This window comes from Scyliorhinus canicula, chromosome 3 (assembly GCF_902713615.1).
Source record: "Scyliorhinus canicula chromosome 3, sScyCan1.1, whole genome shotgun sequence".
NCBI lineage: Eukaryota > Metazoa > Chordata > Chondrichthyes > Carcharhiniformes > Scyliorhinidae > Scyliorhinus > Scyliorhinus canicula.
The window spans coordinates 252,624,162-252,643,205 of NC_052148.1; the positions used below are offsets into that span (position 1 = coordinate 252,624,162).

At 50.9% G+C, this 19,044-nt stretch overlaps 1 protein-coding gene across 7 annotated transcripts in view; it reads left to right on the forward strand.

Moving 5' to 3' along the window:
• The window catches only part of LOC119963432 (trichohyalin-like), a 190,395-nt gene that overhangs the window by 157,649 nt on the left and 13,702 nt on the right, over positions 1 to 19,044 (forward strand). For all 7 annotated transcript variants that reach the window (XR_005460101.1, XR_005460102.1, XM_038792548.1 and 4 more), the window contains 2 exons: positions 16,558 to 16,638; positions 18,186 to 18,307. Coding sequence is in view for 5 of the 7 variants with exons in the window: in XM_038792548.1 (XP_038648476.1) it covers positions 16,558 to 16,638; positions 18,186 to 18,302 (198 nt within the window). In the remaining 2 variants the exon portion in view is untranslated. The remainder of the gene's footprint in view (positions 1 to 16,557; positions 16,639 to 18,185; positions 18,308 to 19,044) is intronic.

A 19,044-nucleotide genomic window follows, 5' to 3' on the forward strand; every position in this document is an offset into this window, starting at 1 on the left:
GCATGTTTGAGCTTTGACATTGTGCTCAACGGTGTGAGTATTTGTTTGTTTTTGCTGCTGTTTTCTATGAACTTTGTTCTCTAAATGTATAGTTTTGTAATATCTGCCACCCCGCCTGTGGGTTACAGGCACTGGGTGTATTAAAACATTTGCTGGGTATGGTGGGAGCAGATGTGGGGATGAAAGAGCTTGGGTTGCACAATTAAAGGAGGGTTGGACCGAAGGGGGTGGATATGTGAGTGTTTTTGTAAATAAAGTTTGTGTTTAGTTCGGATGAAGGGGTCACCTGCTGGCAGATATACTGATTGACGGAAGTGTGAAATGGTGGGGGGGGGGGGGGTGAGGTTTGCCGCAGCTGGCTATTTGGGGGGGGGTCATTTTCTTTGTTTTTCATGTGGGTGGGAATAGCGAGCCAGGGGAGGTGGGGTTTTCTTTCTTTGGGATGGGAGAAGAGAGGGGGTGAGGAGTGGGATGCTGACAACAAAGGTTTCTTTATGGAGTCATTGGATGGAGGGGTGTGGCATTGGCCATCTTGCGTGGGCCTTGTGTGGAAAAGCTGGAAGGTGGATGAGGTAGCGGTCTGGAGGAGTCCATTAGGAGGAGGGGTGGAGGGGTTTGGAGCCCCAACTAGATTGGTCTTATGGGATGTGACGGGACTGAATGAACCGTTTAAAAGATCTCAGGTGTTCGCCCAGTTAAAGAGTTTGAAGGGCGACGTGGGGCTAGCTTCGCTGATCTTCAGGCTATGTCCTGACACCGGTGTGGAAACTGTGGCATTTTACGACCGAACATTCAGTGCAAAACGCCCACCGATCCTCCATTTGGCTGGGGGCTATGAGGAAGGCAACGTAGAGCACCCGGCTCAAGCTGCTGATACTGCCCGGAGAATTGCCGGGTCCGTGGCCGTGCATGCGCACGGTATTGGCCTGCAGTGGCCGCGCTGTGCAAAATGAGACCGTATCGGATACCTGAGTATTAGTCCTTTGTTCCTCGGAGATGGGCCATCAATATGTAAATCGACCCAGATATACATTCAGGCTCTGTGCCTGCTTGTTGCTTAGTATTGTCCATATTTCCCTAGAGTCTCTGTGAGCATCCATTTTGTACACCGAAAGTGGCCATCCCAGATGGCTACACCCCCGACTGTGGCACCGCTGGACTGAGTCCGCAGCCGCCACGCCGTGTTCCCGACAAATGATAGCACACGCGACCGACGCATTCGGGAACTCAGCAGGTCGGGGGCGGAGCATCAGGTGGGGCGGCCTCAGGTGACTTGGGTCACTGTCTGTGCGGAGTCTGCACGTTCTCCCTGTGTCTGCTTGGGTTTCCTCCGGGTGCTCCGGTTTCCTCCCACAAGTCCTGAAAGACGTGCTCTCGGGTAATTTGGACATTCTGAATTCTCCCTCTGTGTACCCGAACAGGCGCCGGAGTGTGGCAACCAGGGGATTTTCACAGTAACTTCATTGCAGTATTAATGTAAGCCTAAGTGTAACAATAAAGATTATTATTATTATTAACTTCTACCACCTAGAATCTAGGTCCTAGATGGACAAGGGCAGCAGATGCGCGGGAACATCACCATGTGCAAGTTCCCCTCCAAACCACGCACTTCCTGACTTGTGACTATATCGGCGTTCCTTCATCTTCGCTGGGTCAAAATCCTGGAACTCCCTTCTTTACAGCACTGTGAATGTACCTCTCCGGATGGTCTGCAGCGGTTCAAGAAGGAATCTCAACACCACTTTGTCAAGGGAAATTAAGGATGGGCAAAACGTTCTGGCCTAGCCTGTGATTCTCAAATCCCATCAATGGATACAAAAAATGTTTTTTACATTTGAGCTTCTTGCTAAGACACTCCCAATTTAAGATAATCACTCAGTCTGGTTCTCCTCACACCCAACACCACCCATATGAGTAGCAGAAGAATACTGAGCCTTTACACAGATTTATTAAGTATATATTATCAGCATGTTTTCTGTTAAGTAACCAGAATTTCCATGGCAACTTATTGAGAACCTGCCATGATAAATTGTTGCTATGGAAATCCTGTGTCATTGATAAAGTGTACTAAAAAGACCCATGTAAATGAAATGAAAATCGCTTATTGTCACGAGTAGGCTTCAAATGAACTTACTGTGAAAAGCCCCTAGTCGCCACATTCCGGCGCCTTTTCGGGGAGGCTGTTACGGGAATCGAACCGTGCTGCTGGCCTGCTTGGTATGCTTTCAAAGCCAGCGATTTAGCCCTGTGTTAAAAAGGAATATTTTCAAATATCTTTTACCTCCTCCTTTAAAGCACCCTCTCAATGGGCGAGATTCTCCGGACTCACGACGGTTCGGAGAATAGCGGGCGTCGGAAATTTTTACGGCGACGCTGTTCCGACGCCCTCCCGCTATTCTCCGAACCCCGCAAAATGTCGGAGTCGCGATTCCCGACAAACGCCTCCTTCCCGCCCCTGACACGACCAGAATCGCCACTGATAGCCCCCCCCCCCCGCTATTCACCGGCCCGGATGGGCCGAAGTCCCGACGTCATGGCGCCCTGTTTGGACGTCGTGAAACACACCTGCTTTTTAAATTCGTCAACCAGTCGGCCTGGCTGACGACTGCTTGGAGGAGGTCAGGGCACCACTCTGCGCACCGCTCAGCGCACCGTTCAGCGCACCGCTCGAGTCTGGCCACAACGGGGAAGGCATCCCTGGGAACGGGAGGGGGTCCAGAGCGGGGGGAGTGTGGGGCGACGGGGGAGGCAGTGGGGGAGACGGGGGAGGCAGTGGGGGAGACGGAGGGGGCAGTGGGGGAGACGGGGGAGGCAGTGGGGGAGACGGGGGAGGCAGTGGGGGAGACGGGGGAGGCAGTGGGGGAGACGGGGGAGGCAGTGGGGGAGACGGGGGAGGCAGTGGGGGAGACGGGGGAGGCAGTGGGGGAGACGGGGGAGGCAGTGGGGGAGACGGGGGAGGCAGTGGGGGAGACGGAGGAGGCAGTGGGGGCGACGGGGGAGGCAGTGGGGGAGACGGAGGGGGCAGTGGGGGCGACGGAGGGGGGGGGGGTTAGGTAGAGAGTGAGCCGTCCAACCCCGTAACAAAATGTCTGCCACCATGCCATGGCGTGCCGGTCACGAGGACACGGCCGCTGGTTCCCCTGTGGCTTCCGGCCACAGGCCACTGACGCACCCGTGAGGAGGCCATAGTTTACTGGCCGTTGGATGCAGAAAGTGACCAGGGGTTAGGCTGCCCGCGTGTCAGCAGCGCGACCAGGCCACCAGGACACACTGGTATCCCGTGGCAGGCGGCTGCCGAGGTGTCGACTAACCTCCGTCTAACATGTCCCGTTTCTCTGCCCCACACCACCCTTCTGTAGGTTAGCACGATGCATGGGAACAGAACGGCTATGCTCTGCGCAGTGGTTGGGGCCGCTGCACTGCATTTGGAGATGCAGCAGCATCCACAGCCACAACCCGCAGTGGCTGCAGGGCCAGCTGCAGCAGCAGAGGGAAGGGCCGAGGAGTTGCCAGTCGTCGAGCAGCATGGGGGGGGGGGGGGGGGGAGGAGGAGGAGGAGGAGGAAGAGGAAGAGGAGAGAGTGAGGGTGCAGCCACGCGCCAGAGGCGACGACCAAAGCCGAGGGTGTACCGTGTCCGGGTCTCTTTCCTAACAATGCCGGACATCACCTGCAGGAGAAGGCTCCGGCTGAGTAGGCAGACGGTGATACATATCTGCGAACTCCTGTCGCACCTCGCCCCACGTGGAACGGGGGGAGGACACGCGATCCCGGTAGCCATCAAGGTGACGGTCGCTCTGAACTTCTATGCTACCGGCTCCTTCCAGTCTCCGAGCGGGGACGTCTCTGGGATCTCCCAGTCATCGGTGCACAGGTGCATCCGGGATGTGACCGACGCCCTCTATGCCATCGCGGACCGCTACATCACCTTTCCCGAGGACCAAGCAAGTCAAGACTCACGAGCCCGTGGATTTGCCAGTGTGGCCGGGATACCGAGGGTTCAGGGGTCAATCGACTGTGTTCACGTCCCCATGCGCCCGCCTGCTGTGGACAAGGAAGTGTTCACAAACAGGAGGGGGACATACTCCATGAATATCCAGGTGGTATGCGACCCCCACATGAGGTTCATGAACGTCTGTGCAAGGTTCCCAGGGAGTGTGCATGACTCCTACATACTGGCGCAGTCGTTCATCCCTGCGATGTTTGAGGGAAGTCCCCCCCGGCTGAGGGGCTGGTTGCTAGGTGACAGGGGTTATCCGCTGAGGTCTTGGCTGATGACGCCTATACGGAGGCCTCAGACCAATGCGGAAACACGATACAACGAGGCCCATGCAGCAACCAGGGGTGTGGTGGAGCGCTGCCTTGGCCTCCTGAAGATGAGATTCAGGTGCCTGGACCGCTCCGGAGGGGCGCTGCAGTACCAGGCCGACAGGGTCGCTCGCATTGTAGTGGTCTGCTGTGCGCTGCACAACATCGCGATGCAGAGGGGAGATGACCTGTTGCAGGAGGCGGAGGGAGAAGCTAGTGGCAGTGGTGCCAGCACAGAGGAGGAGGAGGAGGAGGAGGAGGAGGAGGCTGGCGGAGTGGCGGGCGCAGAACGCAGACACGACCCAGGTGCTGGTGATGTCCAGGAGGCGGCACGACGGACCCGGCAAGGACGGCGGGCACGCGACGCCCTGGTGGCAGCACGGTTCACGCATCGCATGTGACGTCCCCGATGAACACCAAACCACCACCTGCATCGCTAGTCATGCAGAGGGTCACCACACAACTGCCACCACCCACAACCCCCCCCCCCCCCCCCCCCCCCCCCCCCCTCAGTGTACACTGCTCCACTTCGACATGACGCTTATCACTGGGTACAGACGGAATGGCACAACATTGATGGCTGTGTCAGCGGGTGTGATCAGTGCCATGTGGAATGATGACAGCCCGCTCTGCGAAGAGCTGTGAGCTCAGAATCGTTAGAGAGAGTCTGACCCATGGCAATAGCTGAACCATCCACCTTGGTGGCCGCTGAGTTCGTCACTGACACTCCATCACGTGCCCGCGTGGGCTAGCTGTGGGAGGGGGGTAGGGACAGGGACTGCACACCCGGCACCGAGGTTTCACCACCCGTCACCCCCAGCGACACTCGGTCACCATCACGATTCCTGTGGCTGTGGAACAATCACACGGTATTACAAGTAAGGTGGAACAGTGCGTTTAATATTAACAATTATTTACAGGTGCACTAGCCCCTACAACTAAACTGTGCCCTTCACCCGTGCCAACTTACTCAGTGTCTATCTTAGTTGCCTTACGGGCCCTACCAGTACGTCCAAGTGAATCCCCAGATGATACAGCAGGAGTGGAGGAGGATTGCTGCGAATCGCCCCCCTCGACTCGTTTCTCCTTGGCTATGCGTTTCCTGGGGCGACCCGGCCTTGATGGGCCAGGCTGCTCTGCGGGCGTCTCGGGTGACATTGTGCCACCCTGCTCTGCCTGCTGCCCACCCGATGCACCAGGGATGGGACGGGGGGAGGCCGAGAATTCCGGGACGTCCCGTGATGGAGTTAATGGGACGGGCCCCGAAACCTCCTCCTCCCTCGGGGAGCCCGGTGGCCCCCGGGCCTCACTTTGGGACAGAGGTGCGAGCGGGGAGGTTCCCCGTCGCACCACCGACACCTGGCGCTGCCAGTCCTGTAGGCCTGCAATGGTATCCACCAGGATCCGAAGGTTTGCAGAGACGGAGTCCAGGGAGTTAGACATTCCCGCCAGGGACTGTGCGATCTCAACCTGTGTGTGCACGACGCCATCCAGCACATGTGTCAGGCGGTTGATGGTCTCCGCGACCGACTGCTGCGACTGTGCTATCGACTGCTGGGACTGTGCCATGGCCCGCAGGGCGCCGGCAATGTCGGTTTGGCTCTGGCACATTGCTGCCTGTGAGAGGGCAACCCTGTCCAGGGCCGAGGATGACGCGTGCACATTAACCCCAACGTCTTGCATAACCTGACCCATTGCCTCCACCGCGGATGCCACCCGTGCGGTGTCGGACTGGGTCTCTGCCATAGGCGGCACCACTCCCTGCTCTTGGACGCGGTTCGACTCCTCTAACAGCGTCTGCAGAGCCAGGAAGGCTGCCCTCCTCCCGTCATTGTTTCCCTGGGTTTCCTGAGGCATCGGCTGTGGGGGGGGGGGTTGAGAAACTCCAGGAACTCTGAAAACGTCTGGGAGCCAGCTGCATCCTGGGCCTGGTCTGGCCTCCGCGAGTCCGGGCCCTCTGTTGCTCCGACCTCCACCTGCTGTACCTGCTCAGCTGTGATGTGCCAACCAGACTGTGCCCCAGGAGACTCATCACTAAATAGGCCCGCCGGGGTGTGTGTCTCTGGGATGATGGATGTGGTGGGAGAAAGCAGTGCCGCAAGCCCGATGCTCTCAATGTTTAGGGCCTCGTCCATGGTGTGGGGCTGCTCAGCGACAGGAGGGTTGTCCCTGGCCATTTCTGGTGGTGGTGGTGGACTTCGAACCCTCTGTGCGTCCTGGTCCACAGATTGGGTTGGGGCGGATAGGGCTGCCCGCTGATCGGGCACCCTCTGTTGTGAGGCCCCGGGTGAGGTGGCGGCAGATTCCTGTCTCCGTCTGGAGGCAGACGGCCCTGGTCGTTCGGCATCACGTCCTAGGGAAGAGAATGAGACGGGTTATTTCGATTTGCTCGGCAGGCCGCTGGACGGTCCCAGTGGGCAGGGTTTGTGAAGGGACAGAGGATGGGGGAGGTGTCCCAGTGGGCCGGGTGTGTGAAGGGACAGAGGATGGGGGAGGTGTCCCAGTGGGCAGGGTGTGTGAAGGGACAGAGGATGGGGGAGGTGTCCCAGTGGGCAGGGTGTGTGAAGGGACAGAGGAAGGGGGAGGTGTCCCAGTGGGCAGGGTTTGTGAAGGGACAGAGGATGGGTGAGGGGTGAGTGTTTGTCAGGGAGGGTTGTCTCACTTGCTGCAGTTCCGCCAACCTCGCATTGCGCGATATCGCGGGTGGCAGACCCCCCAACAAGGTCCAGTGCCCTCTGTTCAAAGGTGCTGAGGGGGTGCAGGTTGGGCGAACCCCCTCCAGTCTTGTGCCGCTCACGGTGGTTATGAGCGGCCTTGGCCTGTTGGGGGAGGGAACATAGGTAGATCATTACAAAACGGTAGGTATCAGCAGTCCGTTCAGATACTGGCACAGTTTGGGGGGGGCAAGTTGTCATCAGACGATTGCATCTCTCCTCGGGGCCAGAGCGCTGGGTCTGCGACAACTTTGTGAACCACCCTCAAATAACTCTGCCCCAATCCCCCCCCCTCCCCCCGGCACGGGGGGGGGGGGGGGGGGGGGGGGGGGGGTGCTTAAGTTAAGGGGGAGGGATGGTTGTGACTAGGGGGCACCCTCATGGCACTTACCCTGGCAGACCTGGTGAGGTCGTGTAGCTTCTTCCTACATTGCTCTGCTGAGCGAGGGGTCTGCCCCACAGCACTGACGGCAGCAGCCACGTCACGCCAGGCCTGGCGTACCGCGCTGGCAGGTTGGCGATGCCCTCTCCGCGGGCGGATGATGCCCCTCCTCTGCTCCACGGCATCGAGCAGCGCCTCGACGTCAGCATCTACAAAGCGAGGAGCAGCTCTCCTCGGCTCCGACATCCTGCCCGACAGATTCTGTGGTCGCCCGCGCCTTTTTACGGCGTCGGGCGGCGTCACATGGGCGTGTTCGTGTCGTCATCGCGTTCCGTCGTCATCACGCACGTAATTGACGCGGCCGCGCTACTAGCCCATTTCCAGGAAGTGAATCCGTCGGGAAATGAAGCCTTCGCGACCGTCGTAAAACGGTCCCGATTTTTACGACGGTTTTGCGACTTTCCGCGGGTGCGGAGAATTTCGCCCAATATTCCTCATTATAACTGGAGGAAAAATAACCTCCTGCAAATAACTTCTCCACAACTATCTAATAATGATCAACTTACAAAATCGGAACTATGTTTTTGAAGATTTCATATTTAGTATTTCTACTGAAATCATTAATATGTTCTTTCAGCGCTTGTTTACAAAATCATTATCGATAGTAAACTGGGGAATCCTTCACAATGCTTTAATGATGTCCATACACACATTCTTCCATCTGGGACTAGGTCTCTTGACAGGGGTGGGGTGGGGACGGAGAATGTTCCCGTTGCGACCAGTAGAAAGCCACCACATATCTTCTGTCCCCGCCCTAATTAATTATGCATCTGAGGGTTGAGCACCATATTGATTGGGCGGGGGGGGGGAGGCAGGCTTGATGGCCAACTTCCCGCCATCATTCCTGGGTGCCATATTTAAAAGGTGCCCAACATAACCGACCCACTATTGAAGAAAGAAAATGAACATCCTGCAAAAGAAGACGGATCTCTGGGAACACTCTAAGGATGGAAGTTGGACCTTCTCATTGACTCTGAAGTTTGAAGATCCACCTGAAAGATGCCCCCCTCCTCTCCACTCCAACCCACTACTGCGGTATTCCAGGATTGTTGGTGGCCTCCATCCCGAACTCCGGTGCCAGCCCCATGCATTGCGAGTCCAACTTCTGCAGGCCATGTTCCAGATGTGTTCTGGAGCGGTGTGTTTTCCCGCTGGTGTCATGGAGAATCAGGAGAGGGGGGAAGATTCCAATATCTGCATCCATTAGTGGGATGCAAACCAGTTTCACACCGGCCTCCGGGGGTTTCCCGATCTGCCATGGTGGGCACTGGCGGAAGATCCTACGGAAAATTAACACCTGCGTAAAACCGACATTTGGACTCCCGCCAAATCCTCCCTCCCTCCGCTACCCGCCATTGAACCCACCAGCGGGGAACCGCCATAGTGAGGAGAGGAATCCTTAGCCACGGAGCTTTAAAGTACAAGCCACCATCAAACTATAGTCATTCAGGGTATCATAATTCCTACTATTATCTTGACAATATCTTACCATATTTAATAAGCAATTTAATTTATTTAAAAACTATTTTCATTAAAAGTTTTTATTAATGGTTTTCCATATTATACAGAGCAAAGATGAGCGTGAACACACATAGAAAAAATATATACATCAGTTGTCTTCCATCAGGCAGGCGCTTAGTTTTGGTTGGATTCCCTGCTTCCATCTTCCCCTCCTTTCCTCCAGATCCCCCTCCCCTTCTAGACATCCGGCGTGCCCTCTCCCCTCATCAGGTATTTTAACCTGTTCCTGTTAGGATATTCCATGTTTTGTGGAAGCCTTCTTCCGACGCCTGGATGGTGAATTTAATTTTCTCCATCTGGAGGAATTCCGACAGGTCGGACAGCCAGTCTGCAGCTTTGGGTGGTGCTGCTGACCACCAGCCGAGCAGGCGGGCAATTAGGGAATCAAAGGAAAGGGCGTCGGAACTCCTCCCCATAAGGAGATCTGGTTGTTCCATTACCCCAAAGACTGCTACTCTCAGGCACGGCTCCACCCTTACCCCCACAATCTTGGTCATGGCCTCAAAGAAGGCTGTCCAGAACCCAACAAGCCTGGGGCAAGACCAGAACGTGTGGGCGTGGTTGGCCGGGCCTCCTTGGCACCGATCACATTTTTGTCCTCCACCTCCGGGAAGGACCTAATCATTCAGGTTCTGGTTAAGTGAGCTCTGTGTACCACTTGCAGCTGCATTAGGCTTATCCTTATGCATGTGGAGTTGGAGTTAACCCTGTGCAGTGCTTTGCTACAGAGTCCCCACCAATTTCAAACCCTAGGTCTTCCGTCCACTTTTCTGTTGTCTTATCCATTGATGTGTGCCCTTTCCAGTTGCCCATACAGTTTGCCACAGTTCCCCCTCCCTCAGAAGTCCTCTAATAGCGATTGTTGCGGTGGTCATGGTATGTCCTTGTTTCCCTACATAAGAAGTTTTTGACCTGCATATATCTTAGCCCTCTGTCAGCTGGAACTTCTCAGTTAGCTCCTCTAGTGTTGTCAGTCTGTTATCTGTGTGGAAGTCCCTAACTGCCACCTTTTGAAGGTGGCATCCATTTTGGCTGGTGCGAACCTGTGGTTGTTGCAGATGGGGCCTTAATGAACATTTTGGTTAAATCAAAGTGCTCTCATGGTTGGTTACATGACTGGAGTGTGGCTATCACCATTGGACTCGAGTGCTTGGTCGGTGAGGATGGGAGCACTGCGGTGGCCTAGGCCTGGAGGGAAGTCTTTGGGCAGGAGCCCTCCTCCATTCTCACTCATTCAGCTTCCGACTCCTTTATCCACCCCCTTACACTTTCCACTGTTGCTGGCCAGTGGTTATGTTGCAGGTTTGGGAGGACTAAGTCCCTTCCACTTTGCTTCTCATTCACTGCAAGAATATTTGGGGGATCCTAGGATTTCACCCCCCCTTCCCCACACACAAGTGCCATGATCACTTTTCCCATTGAGCTGAAGAAGGCCTTGGGATGTAGATTGGTATGTATTTGAACAGGAAGAAGAAACGGGACAGTACGTTCATTTTGATTGTCTGCACTCTCGCTGCCAGAGCGAGTGGGAGTGTGTCCCACCTCTGCAGGTCCTTTTTTACTTCCTCCACCAGGCTGGTCAGGTTCTACTTGTGGATCCGTATCCTGTCTCTGGCTGTCTGGATCCCCAGGTAACGGAATTTGTGTTGGGCCTGCTTGAATGGCAGCCCCTCCAGCTCTGCCCCTCCCCCTTTGTGGGTTCACCGGGAAGATCTCACTTTGGCTCAGGTTGAGTTTGTAGCCATGAAGGTTCCAAACTCTTTCAAGAGTGCCATTATTTCGTCCATGCTGCTTTGTGTGTCCGAGATGCACGTCATCAGCATAGAGTGAGACTCTGTGCTCTCTGTCTCCTCTCCAGATCACCTTCCAATTCTTTGCTGCCTTGAGCACGATCGGTAATAGTTTGACCACTAGGGCGAACAGCAGCGGGGACAACGGACATCCCTGCCTTGTGCCCCTATGCAGCTGGAAGTAGTTAGAGCTGGTGGTGTGCATCCAAACACTCGCCGGGGGAGTGCTGTACAGGAGTTTCACTCAGGCGATGAACACAGTTCCAAACCCAAACCCCTCCAGTACCTCTATGAAGTACCTCCATTCGATTCTGTCGAAGGCCTTTTCTGCGTCCAGGGAGATTATCACCTCAGGTGTTCTCTCCCCGGATTGGGTCATTATCATGTCCAGAAGATGCCTGATGTTCGATGTTAGTTGTCTGCCTTCGACAAAGCCTGTTTGGTCCTCTGCTACCACTTCTGGTACACAGTCCTCCGGTCGCTTGGCAGGACCTTGGCCAGTATTTTTGAGTCTACGTTTAGAAGCGGAATGGGTCTGTAGGACCTGCATTCTGTTGGGTCTTTTGTCCTTCTTGGGTATCAGTGAAATTGAGACTTGTGCTAGCATAGGTGGCAGAGCGCCCCTCGCCAGTGAGTCTGTGAACATCTCCCACAAGTGCGGGGCCAGTGCTGTCGCAAATATTTTGTAGAAGCCCGCCGGGAATCCGTCTGGCCTCAGCGCCTTCCCCGCCTGCATGGAGTTGATGCTCGCCATGATTTCTCCCAGTTCTAGTGGTGCTTCCAGCCCCCGTTTCCTATCCTGCCCTAAAACTGGTATGTTCAGTCCATTGAGGAACCGTTTCATCCCCAGGGCCCCTGTGGGGTGCTCAGAGGTGTACAGTCCCTGGTAGGAGGCCTCGAATGGCTCATTGACCTTTTCCAGCTTTGCTACTAGTTTGCCTCTGTTGTCTCTAACCTGTGCTATTTCTCATGGCTGTCTTCTCTTTCAAAACTTTTTCATAGAATTTAGATTCATCACACCTGCAGTAATGAATACTGTCCAGAAACAGTCTCTTACAGGCCTAATTATAGCATCTTAAATTATGAACTGTGCTTCATACTTTGCATGAGTAAATTGAACTAATTTATGATTAGCAGACTGCAATATCTATTTTAAACTGTTTCAAGTGTACCAAGTCCATTTTTTGATGCCCTTTTAAGAAGCAGTATTAAAAGTCTTGGATAAACCTGCGATTTATTGTTCATTATACAGTGCATTCATAATGGGATAACAGAAAAGAAAATTGTTATTTAGAAGCTACAAACCCTCACACCTCAGAAAGCAGTCAAAATGTCTAATGCTTTCTAAATGTCCCACTGAGAATATACATTAGAGTTACAATAATGGATAATTCACCATTAATCTTCTATTTGTCTCATAGATAAAATTAATGAAAGCTTTTGATTCAAGGCCTATTGCTATGTTATGTTAATTCACCTTTTCCTGGTGTTCAGTATTAAATTACGCCTAGTCCTGTGGAATTTTTTCTTTTTTTACAATTTGTTGTTTCTTTCAACTTTCCTGATGTTACTGGAGGTTCTCCAAATCTTTTGTGAAACGTGCCACTGTACTGAAAAGCTTCTTTACTAATTCACTCTTTCTTTGAAAAGATGGTTCACCAGCAGATTTGACCCAGAGCATTTTCCTGTTGAGAATTTGGCTGATTGTCCAATTAAAGATGGTGCACTGCATTGAAAACGCAGCTCAAATTTTTTTTAAAATTCCTCACCATACAAAGATGGCTTTGTGTTGTCGGGAAGGTCCCTAGCTGTAAAATGTACTGTGGTCCATTGTGTTAAAGGACTGTTAATACTCTCCTCCCTTTACCCCGAGGATATAGAATGGTAACGTTACTGTATACTCTTATTTTAAAATTTTTCATCTTAACCCTTTTTAACGAAAGAGCTGAATTATAACCTGCAAAGCTCCATTAATCAACTTCTGTTTAAATAAACAAATAGATAAACGTAGTCAGATAAATGTTACAATTACTGGTAGGTCGGATTTAATTTTTAAAATCTTCATGTGAGTGTGGACATCTTTAAGGTCCAACCTTAGGTTTTCAAGCAGTCTCCCAATGTGAACGCGACATGGACAGTGACCCGGGGCCGGGATCGAACCCGGGTCCTCAGCATTATGAGGCAGTAGTGCTAACCACTGTGCCACCATTCCACCACACACTATATTTCTAAATTTACTGATGACATGAAACTTGGAGGGAATAAGAGTGAAGCCGATGTTAAGAGGCTTTAAGGTGATTTAGCCAAGTTGAATGAGTGTGGAAATACATGGTCAATGCAGATAAATGTGGAGCGAAATTCTCCGACCCCCCGCAGGGTTGGAGAATCACCCGGGACCGGTGCAAATCCCGCCCCCGCCGTGGCTGTAATTCTCCGCCACACGGGAATTGGCAGGGGCGGGAATCGCGCCGGGCCAATCGGTGAGCCCCCCGCGGCAATTCTCCAGCCCGCGATGGGCCGAAGTCCCGCCGCTGAGAGGCCTCTCCCACCGCCGTGGTTTCAACCACCTCTGGTGACGGCGGGATCGGTGGCGCGAGGAGGCCCCCGGGGTCCTGAGATCGGACCCCGGTGGGGTGCCCTCACGGTGGCCAGGCTCACCACCAGCGCATGCGCGAACTGACAAAGGCCTTTCGGCCAGCCCCGACGCCAGGTGGCGGGCGTCAAATGCCGTTGGTGCCGGTTTTTCCACCAGACGGCGTGTCGCCAACCACTCCGGTGCGGGCTTTGCCCCCAAAGGTGCGGAGAATTCCGCACCTTTGGGGATGTCCGACGCCAGAGTGGTTGGCGCCACTCCGCTACGCCGGGACCCCCCGCCCCGCCAGGTAGGGGAGAATCCCGGCCGTGGTTATCCACTTTGGTCAGAAAAACAGAATGAAAGAGTATTATTTAAATGATGGTAGACTGGGAAATGTTGACTTACAAAGAGAACTGGGTGCCTTTGTACACCAGTTACTGAAAGCAAGCATGCAGGTGCAGGAAGCAGTTAAGAAGGCAAATGGTATGTTGGCCTTCATTGCAAGAGGACATGAGTACAGGAGCAGGGATGTCTTACTGCAGCAGTACAGTTGAGGCTACAGTATTGTGTGCAGTTTTATTTTCCTTACCGAAGAAAGTAATATACTTAGCATTGACGGAATGCGGCAATGATTCACCAGATCAACTCTTGGAATGGCAGGATTGTTTTAGGAGGTGACATTGGGCTGACTGGACCTGTGTTTGCTAGAATTTAGAAGAATGAGAGAGGCTCTCATTGGAATATATAACATGCTGACAGGGCTGGGCTGACTGGATGCAGGGATGTTCTTTTCTCTGGATCGGGGGTCTAGCACAAGTGGCCACAGCCTCAGGATAAGGGATAGGCCATTTAGGACTGAGATGAGGAGATACGTCTTCACTGCGATGGTGTTTAACCAGTGGATTTCTCGACCACAGAAGATTGTGGATGCCAAGTCACTGAATATATTTAAGGAGGAAATTTCTAGATTCTAATGGCATCAAGGGGTATGGAGAGAATCCTGGAGTATGGCGCCATCTACAAGGCACAAGTCAGGAATGTAATGGAATACTGTCCACATGCCTGGCTGAGTGCAGCTCCAACAACACTCAAGAGGCTCAACACCATCCAGGACAAAGCAGCCCGCTTGACTGCTCCCTCTTCCACAAACATTCAAACCCTCCACCACCGGCGAACAGTGGCAGCTGTGTGTACTCTCTGCAAAATGCACTGCAGTAACTCAACAAGGTTCCTTAGACAGCACCTTCCAAACCTGCAACCATTAGAAGGACAAGAACAGTAGATACCAGGGAACCCCACCACGTGGAGGTTCCCCTCCAAGAAACGCACCACCCTAACTTGGAAATATATCGCGGTTCCTTCACTGTCGCTGGGGCAACATCCTGGAACTCCGTCCCTAACAGCACAGTAGGTATACCTACACCTCAAGGATTACAGCGGTTCAAGAGAACGCCAAGTTCTTCGTGAGCAACGGTAGAGGGGGGGGGGGGGGGGGGGGGGTAGGGGGTGCAGACTCGCAATGGGGAATCCGGCCCTCTATGTTTCTAAGAACAATTAATCGCCGGCAGGAACAAGACTTCACTGTTTCAATTGTTAACTTTCCAGGCTGGAGGGGCATTGCAGGAAAATAAATCTCAGAAGTGCAAGCGTCCTTATGCTGTTATGTGCCAACCCTAACTCGCTGCAGCTAGTTCAATTCATAGTTACTGAACAAATGCAGCAATTTCTTCAGGCTCATGGGGAGGGGAGGTTGGCGATCAGCTGCTGTTTTCATGAGGCAGATGGAGGAGCAATGCATATAGCCCAGAGGTATTTGATGAAATGCATCCAGTAATGTATCTTATCCTCACTGCAAATTGCTGATGATTTACAAACTAATAATATCCCCAGCAACGTCAGCATCATTGTGCAACATTTCACCATGATTCCTGTTACTTGTTCAAGCATTATTTAATTAATGCTTAATTTGAATTTGATGACCCTCTACATTTGACCCGGAGTCGGAACATAATTGAAATTCATAAATATTTCTTAGAAGCTTTTGGCACTTAGCTGCTCAATAACCACAGTCACCAGGTTTGTAAATTTAAACACAATTAAGTTTATTAATAACAGTAACTATAATTAAATATGCAGCAAATACAACAGGTTTACTATTATTTCATTCCTAAACCCCCATTTTAACCCCCCCTCCCCCACACTCTATTTAAACACACACACACACATAAACACACATGACAAACAAACACAGAGGGGAAAAGGGGCAGGGTGAAAATAATAAATAAAAGGGATAAAAGTCTTTGTTTCCAATAGTTGCCTTCTAGCACATCTCCCTTCCCTTCAATCTAAGCAGCCCTTTTTCAGTTTCGCTGTAGATTCATGCAGATTCTGTGTACAGCTGTGCAGATTTTTCTTCCTTCAGTCTAGGCTTTCCGTTTGTGATTTCTGTTTCCAAGCTACAGATTCATTCAGATCTCTGCAGTTTAACAAATACAGGTTCTTTCCTGGAGAGAGAGAGAGAGCAGGTCCTTTTCTCTGAGTGTCCAGGGACATGACTGCTTCCCCTGGCTCTCTGAAAATCATCCCACATGGGCAGGATCCAATCACCACCCGTTACTGGGCAGGATACAGCCTTTTGCCAATTCATTGGCCACCAGCCAACCTCCCCAGCTCAACTTAAAGAAATATGTTTATTAAGCATCCATAGATCAAAAATTATAACAGAAAAAATAAAGATAGGGGAAATAAGGGAATCAACAGAAAAGGCCCTTATAACCCAATCTTCTGTGGCAGGATTGAACGGCTCTAGTTTTCTGAAATAGACATTTCGACTGTTCTCTTCCTTACAGGCTGGACTTGATCTGCAACTCTTGCAATTAGGCTTTTTCCACAAATTCTTGCAATACTCATCTTTACCTCGTCACCGATGTAATAACTTCAAGAATTATAAGGCAGAGCGATTTATTAAAACTACAAACAACTATTTACAGAGTGCTTAAAATGGTCTTTCCATACTCCGCTTTAGGATCCAACTGCCAAGAAAAGTCCCAACACATCCCAGTGAATTCCCAACTCCCTCCCTGATTGGACTAATGGGTCACATGACCCCCTCCCTCAGAGAATGTCCCTTCAAGGGGCCAGCTACCACAGGAATGGGTATAGCGGTAGTTCTAAAATGTTTCCTAAACATTCAAGTTATGTTTTTGTAGGTTAATGGAAGGCGGGGTCTAATACCAACAAGTTTCCTCGACGCCAGTATTGGATTGCCAAAAACAGTGAGGCAGAAAGCTGTGAGTAACATTATGCTCTCTGTGTTGGGCCAGATACTTCATTGAAGCACACTGCATTTGTATTACCTTATTTGCCATTTTGGCGAATGTTAGAATCTGTTTTGTAAAAAATATAATTCAAGTCACTTTGGTTATTTTGGTTTCAAAGTAGATGGCCAGAATTTTCCAGCCCTTTAGGCAGTGGGATGTTCTGCTCCCACTGTTGTGAACAGAGATTTCAATGTCTCGTCGGCCATCTTGTAGGTTCTCCAGTGGCGGGGGGGGGGGGGGGGGGGGGGGGGGGGGCTGAAATAATCCATCTTAAGTTTCAGATGTTTGATACCGAGGCACATAGCTCAAGTGGGAAATTTCCCAGCTCGCTGTACCCACTTAAAAGGGTTAACTTTGATAACTCAGATGGCTATACAAGGTTATGATGTGCAATTTATTTATTTTTTTCCCTTTTGTCAATTGCTCAATGTTTACAAGCGAAAGAGGGTTCAAGTGCGTATAGTTTCTATTATTGATGCTTTAAACATTTAGCAGACTAACTCTTATAAGGCTGCAGAAATAGCAGCTCTTTAAAATAAAATTACAAATTAGGTTTTTTTTAACGCAGGTCTGCACATGCCTTTGGTACTACAGGGTTTATTTATTTTTAAATGCGTATATACTGGGTGAAAGGACATGGAATTGCCATGAGTTGACATGGAGGTTATGAGGGACCATTGGGGGAAGATGGAAGGCATGAGTTGGCATAGAGGTAGCATGGGATCATGGGAAAGAAAACCTTTTAACCTTAATTAAAATGTTCCCAAATCAATGTTATGGTTCCTCTGAGCAGCTGTGAGCCATTAATCATGGAAAAGTTGCCTCAAGTGCATGCAAATTGCACTGTGGGTGTACCTACACCATTATGAACTGCAGCACTTACCACTACCTTTTGAAGAGCAGTTAGGGATGGCGGCAACAAATACTCACCTTGCCAGTGATTCTCACATCCCAAGAATGGACATTTAAAAATGTATATAGCTGTTTTCATGAACTTTGCAAGTGCATTTCAGCCAATTAAATACTTTTCAAAGCATCACCATTCTGGTCATGTAGGAAACATGGCATCTAATTTGTGCACAGAAACCCCAACAGATATCAAGGTGATGATGACCAGATAATCTCTCTTTGTGACGTTGATTGAGAGAAATCGCAGATAGCTTTCCTGCCATTCTTCAAAGTAGGGCCCATGGGATTTCTAGCCACCTGGGAGGACCAAATGGGGCCTCAGTTTAGTTTCTAAACTGAAGCTAATCAATTCCAACACTACTGCACTTCCTCAGTACTGCACTGAAGTGTCAGTCTTGATTTTGGTGCTCAAGGCTTGGGTTGGCACTTGAACCCACAACCTTGTCCGGGTGACAGTCTGGTGGATTGCACACCCATTGTAGAAGCTGCTGGATTTTCCAATGAAATCAACGGTGTGTTAATTAGTCAGCTTCTAGTACAGGCATGACGTACTGCATCCAGTTGTTAGTTAATAAATGTGGCTTCAGATTGTCTTTTTTCTCATCCAGACAAGGCCAGCAAGTTCACCTCCAGGACATCATAGGGTACCCAAGATTTCTAGTTCCACAGAACACTTCCACCAACAAAAACTCAACAACAGGCGACTGTTGATGAGAAGAGTATGAATGTGGTAAGTTTGACAAAGTTCCATATGAAAGCCTGTTACTTACGCTGAATGCTGTGGAAATCAGGTTGATCTTGGTTACGGATAAGAAATTGTTTGAAGGGTAGAAAAATAGTTTGTTAGGGAGCGTGGGAATGTGTTCAGTGAGGTCCCAGTTGTTTTAATTTGCATTGATGACTTGGACACAGAAATCCAGCGCGCAGTGTTCAAATTTGCAGATTGTACTAAACTAAGAGGTGCAGTCGAGTGAAGAGATAATTCAGGTAATACAGAATGACTTGGACAAAATGTGTAGGTGAGCAGATGAAATTTAGTTAAGTCAACTGTAAAGTACTGAATTTTGGAAGACAACTAGTCAAAGAACAGTAACAGCACCTCTTTTGCTTCACTTGGCCTTTCCTTTACCACTTTAACAAACCCCACTGGCTTATCCTGTTTTATCACATCAGCCTTCCCAGTGCTTTTCTTCAACCCCCAACACTGTGACTTTACATGGCCTAGTTTATTACAGTAAAAGCATCTGAAACTTTTCATTTTCTTCCACCCTCGTGGATTTCTTTTTCAATCTGAGGTACACTCTCCTTATTGTCTCCCATCAGATCCCTCTACCATTACCACGAGTATTTCTCTTTTTACCCTAGTTTCAATCCCTCATAGGCTGAAACTGATGTCTGAAACCAAACTTTGATTTATAGACTAATTCATAATCATCTGCCATTTCTGCTGCAAATCTTGCAGTTTTA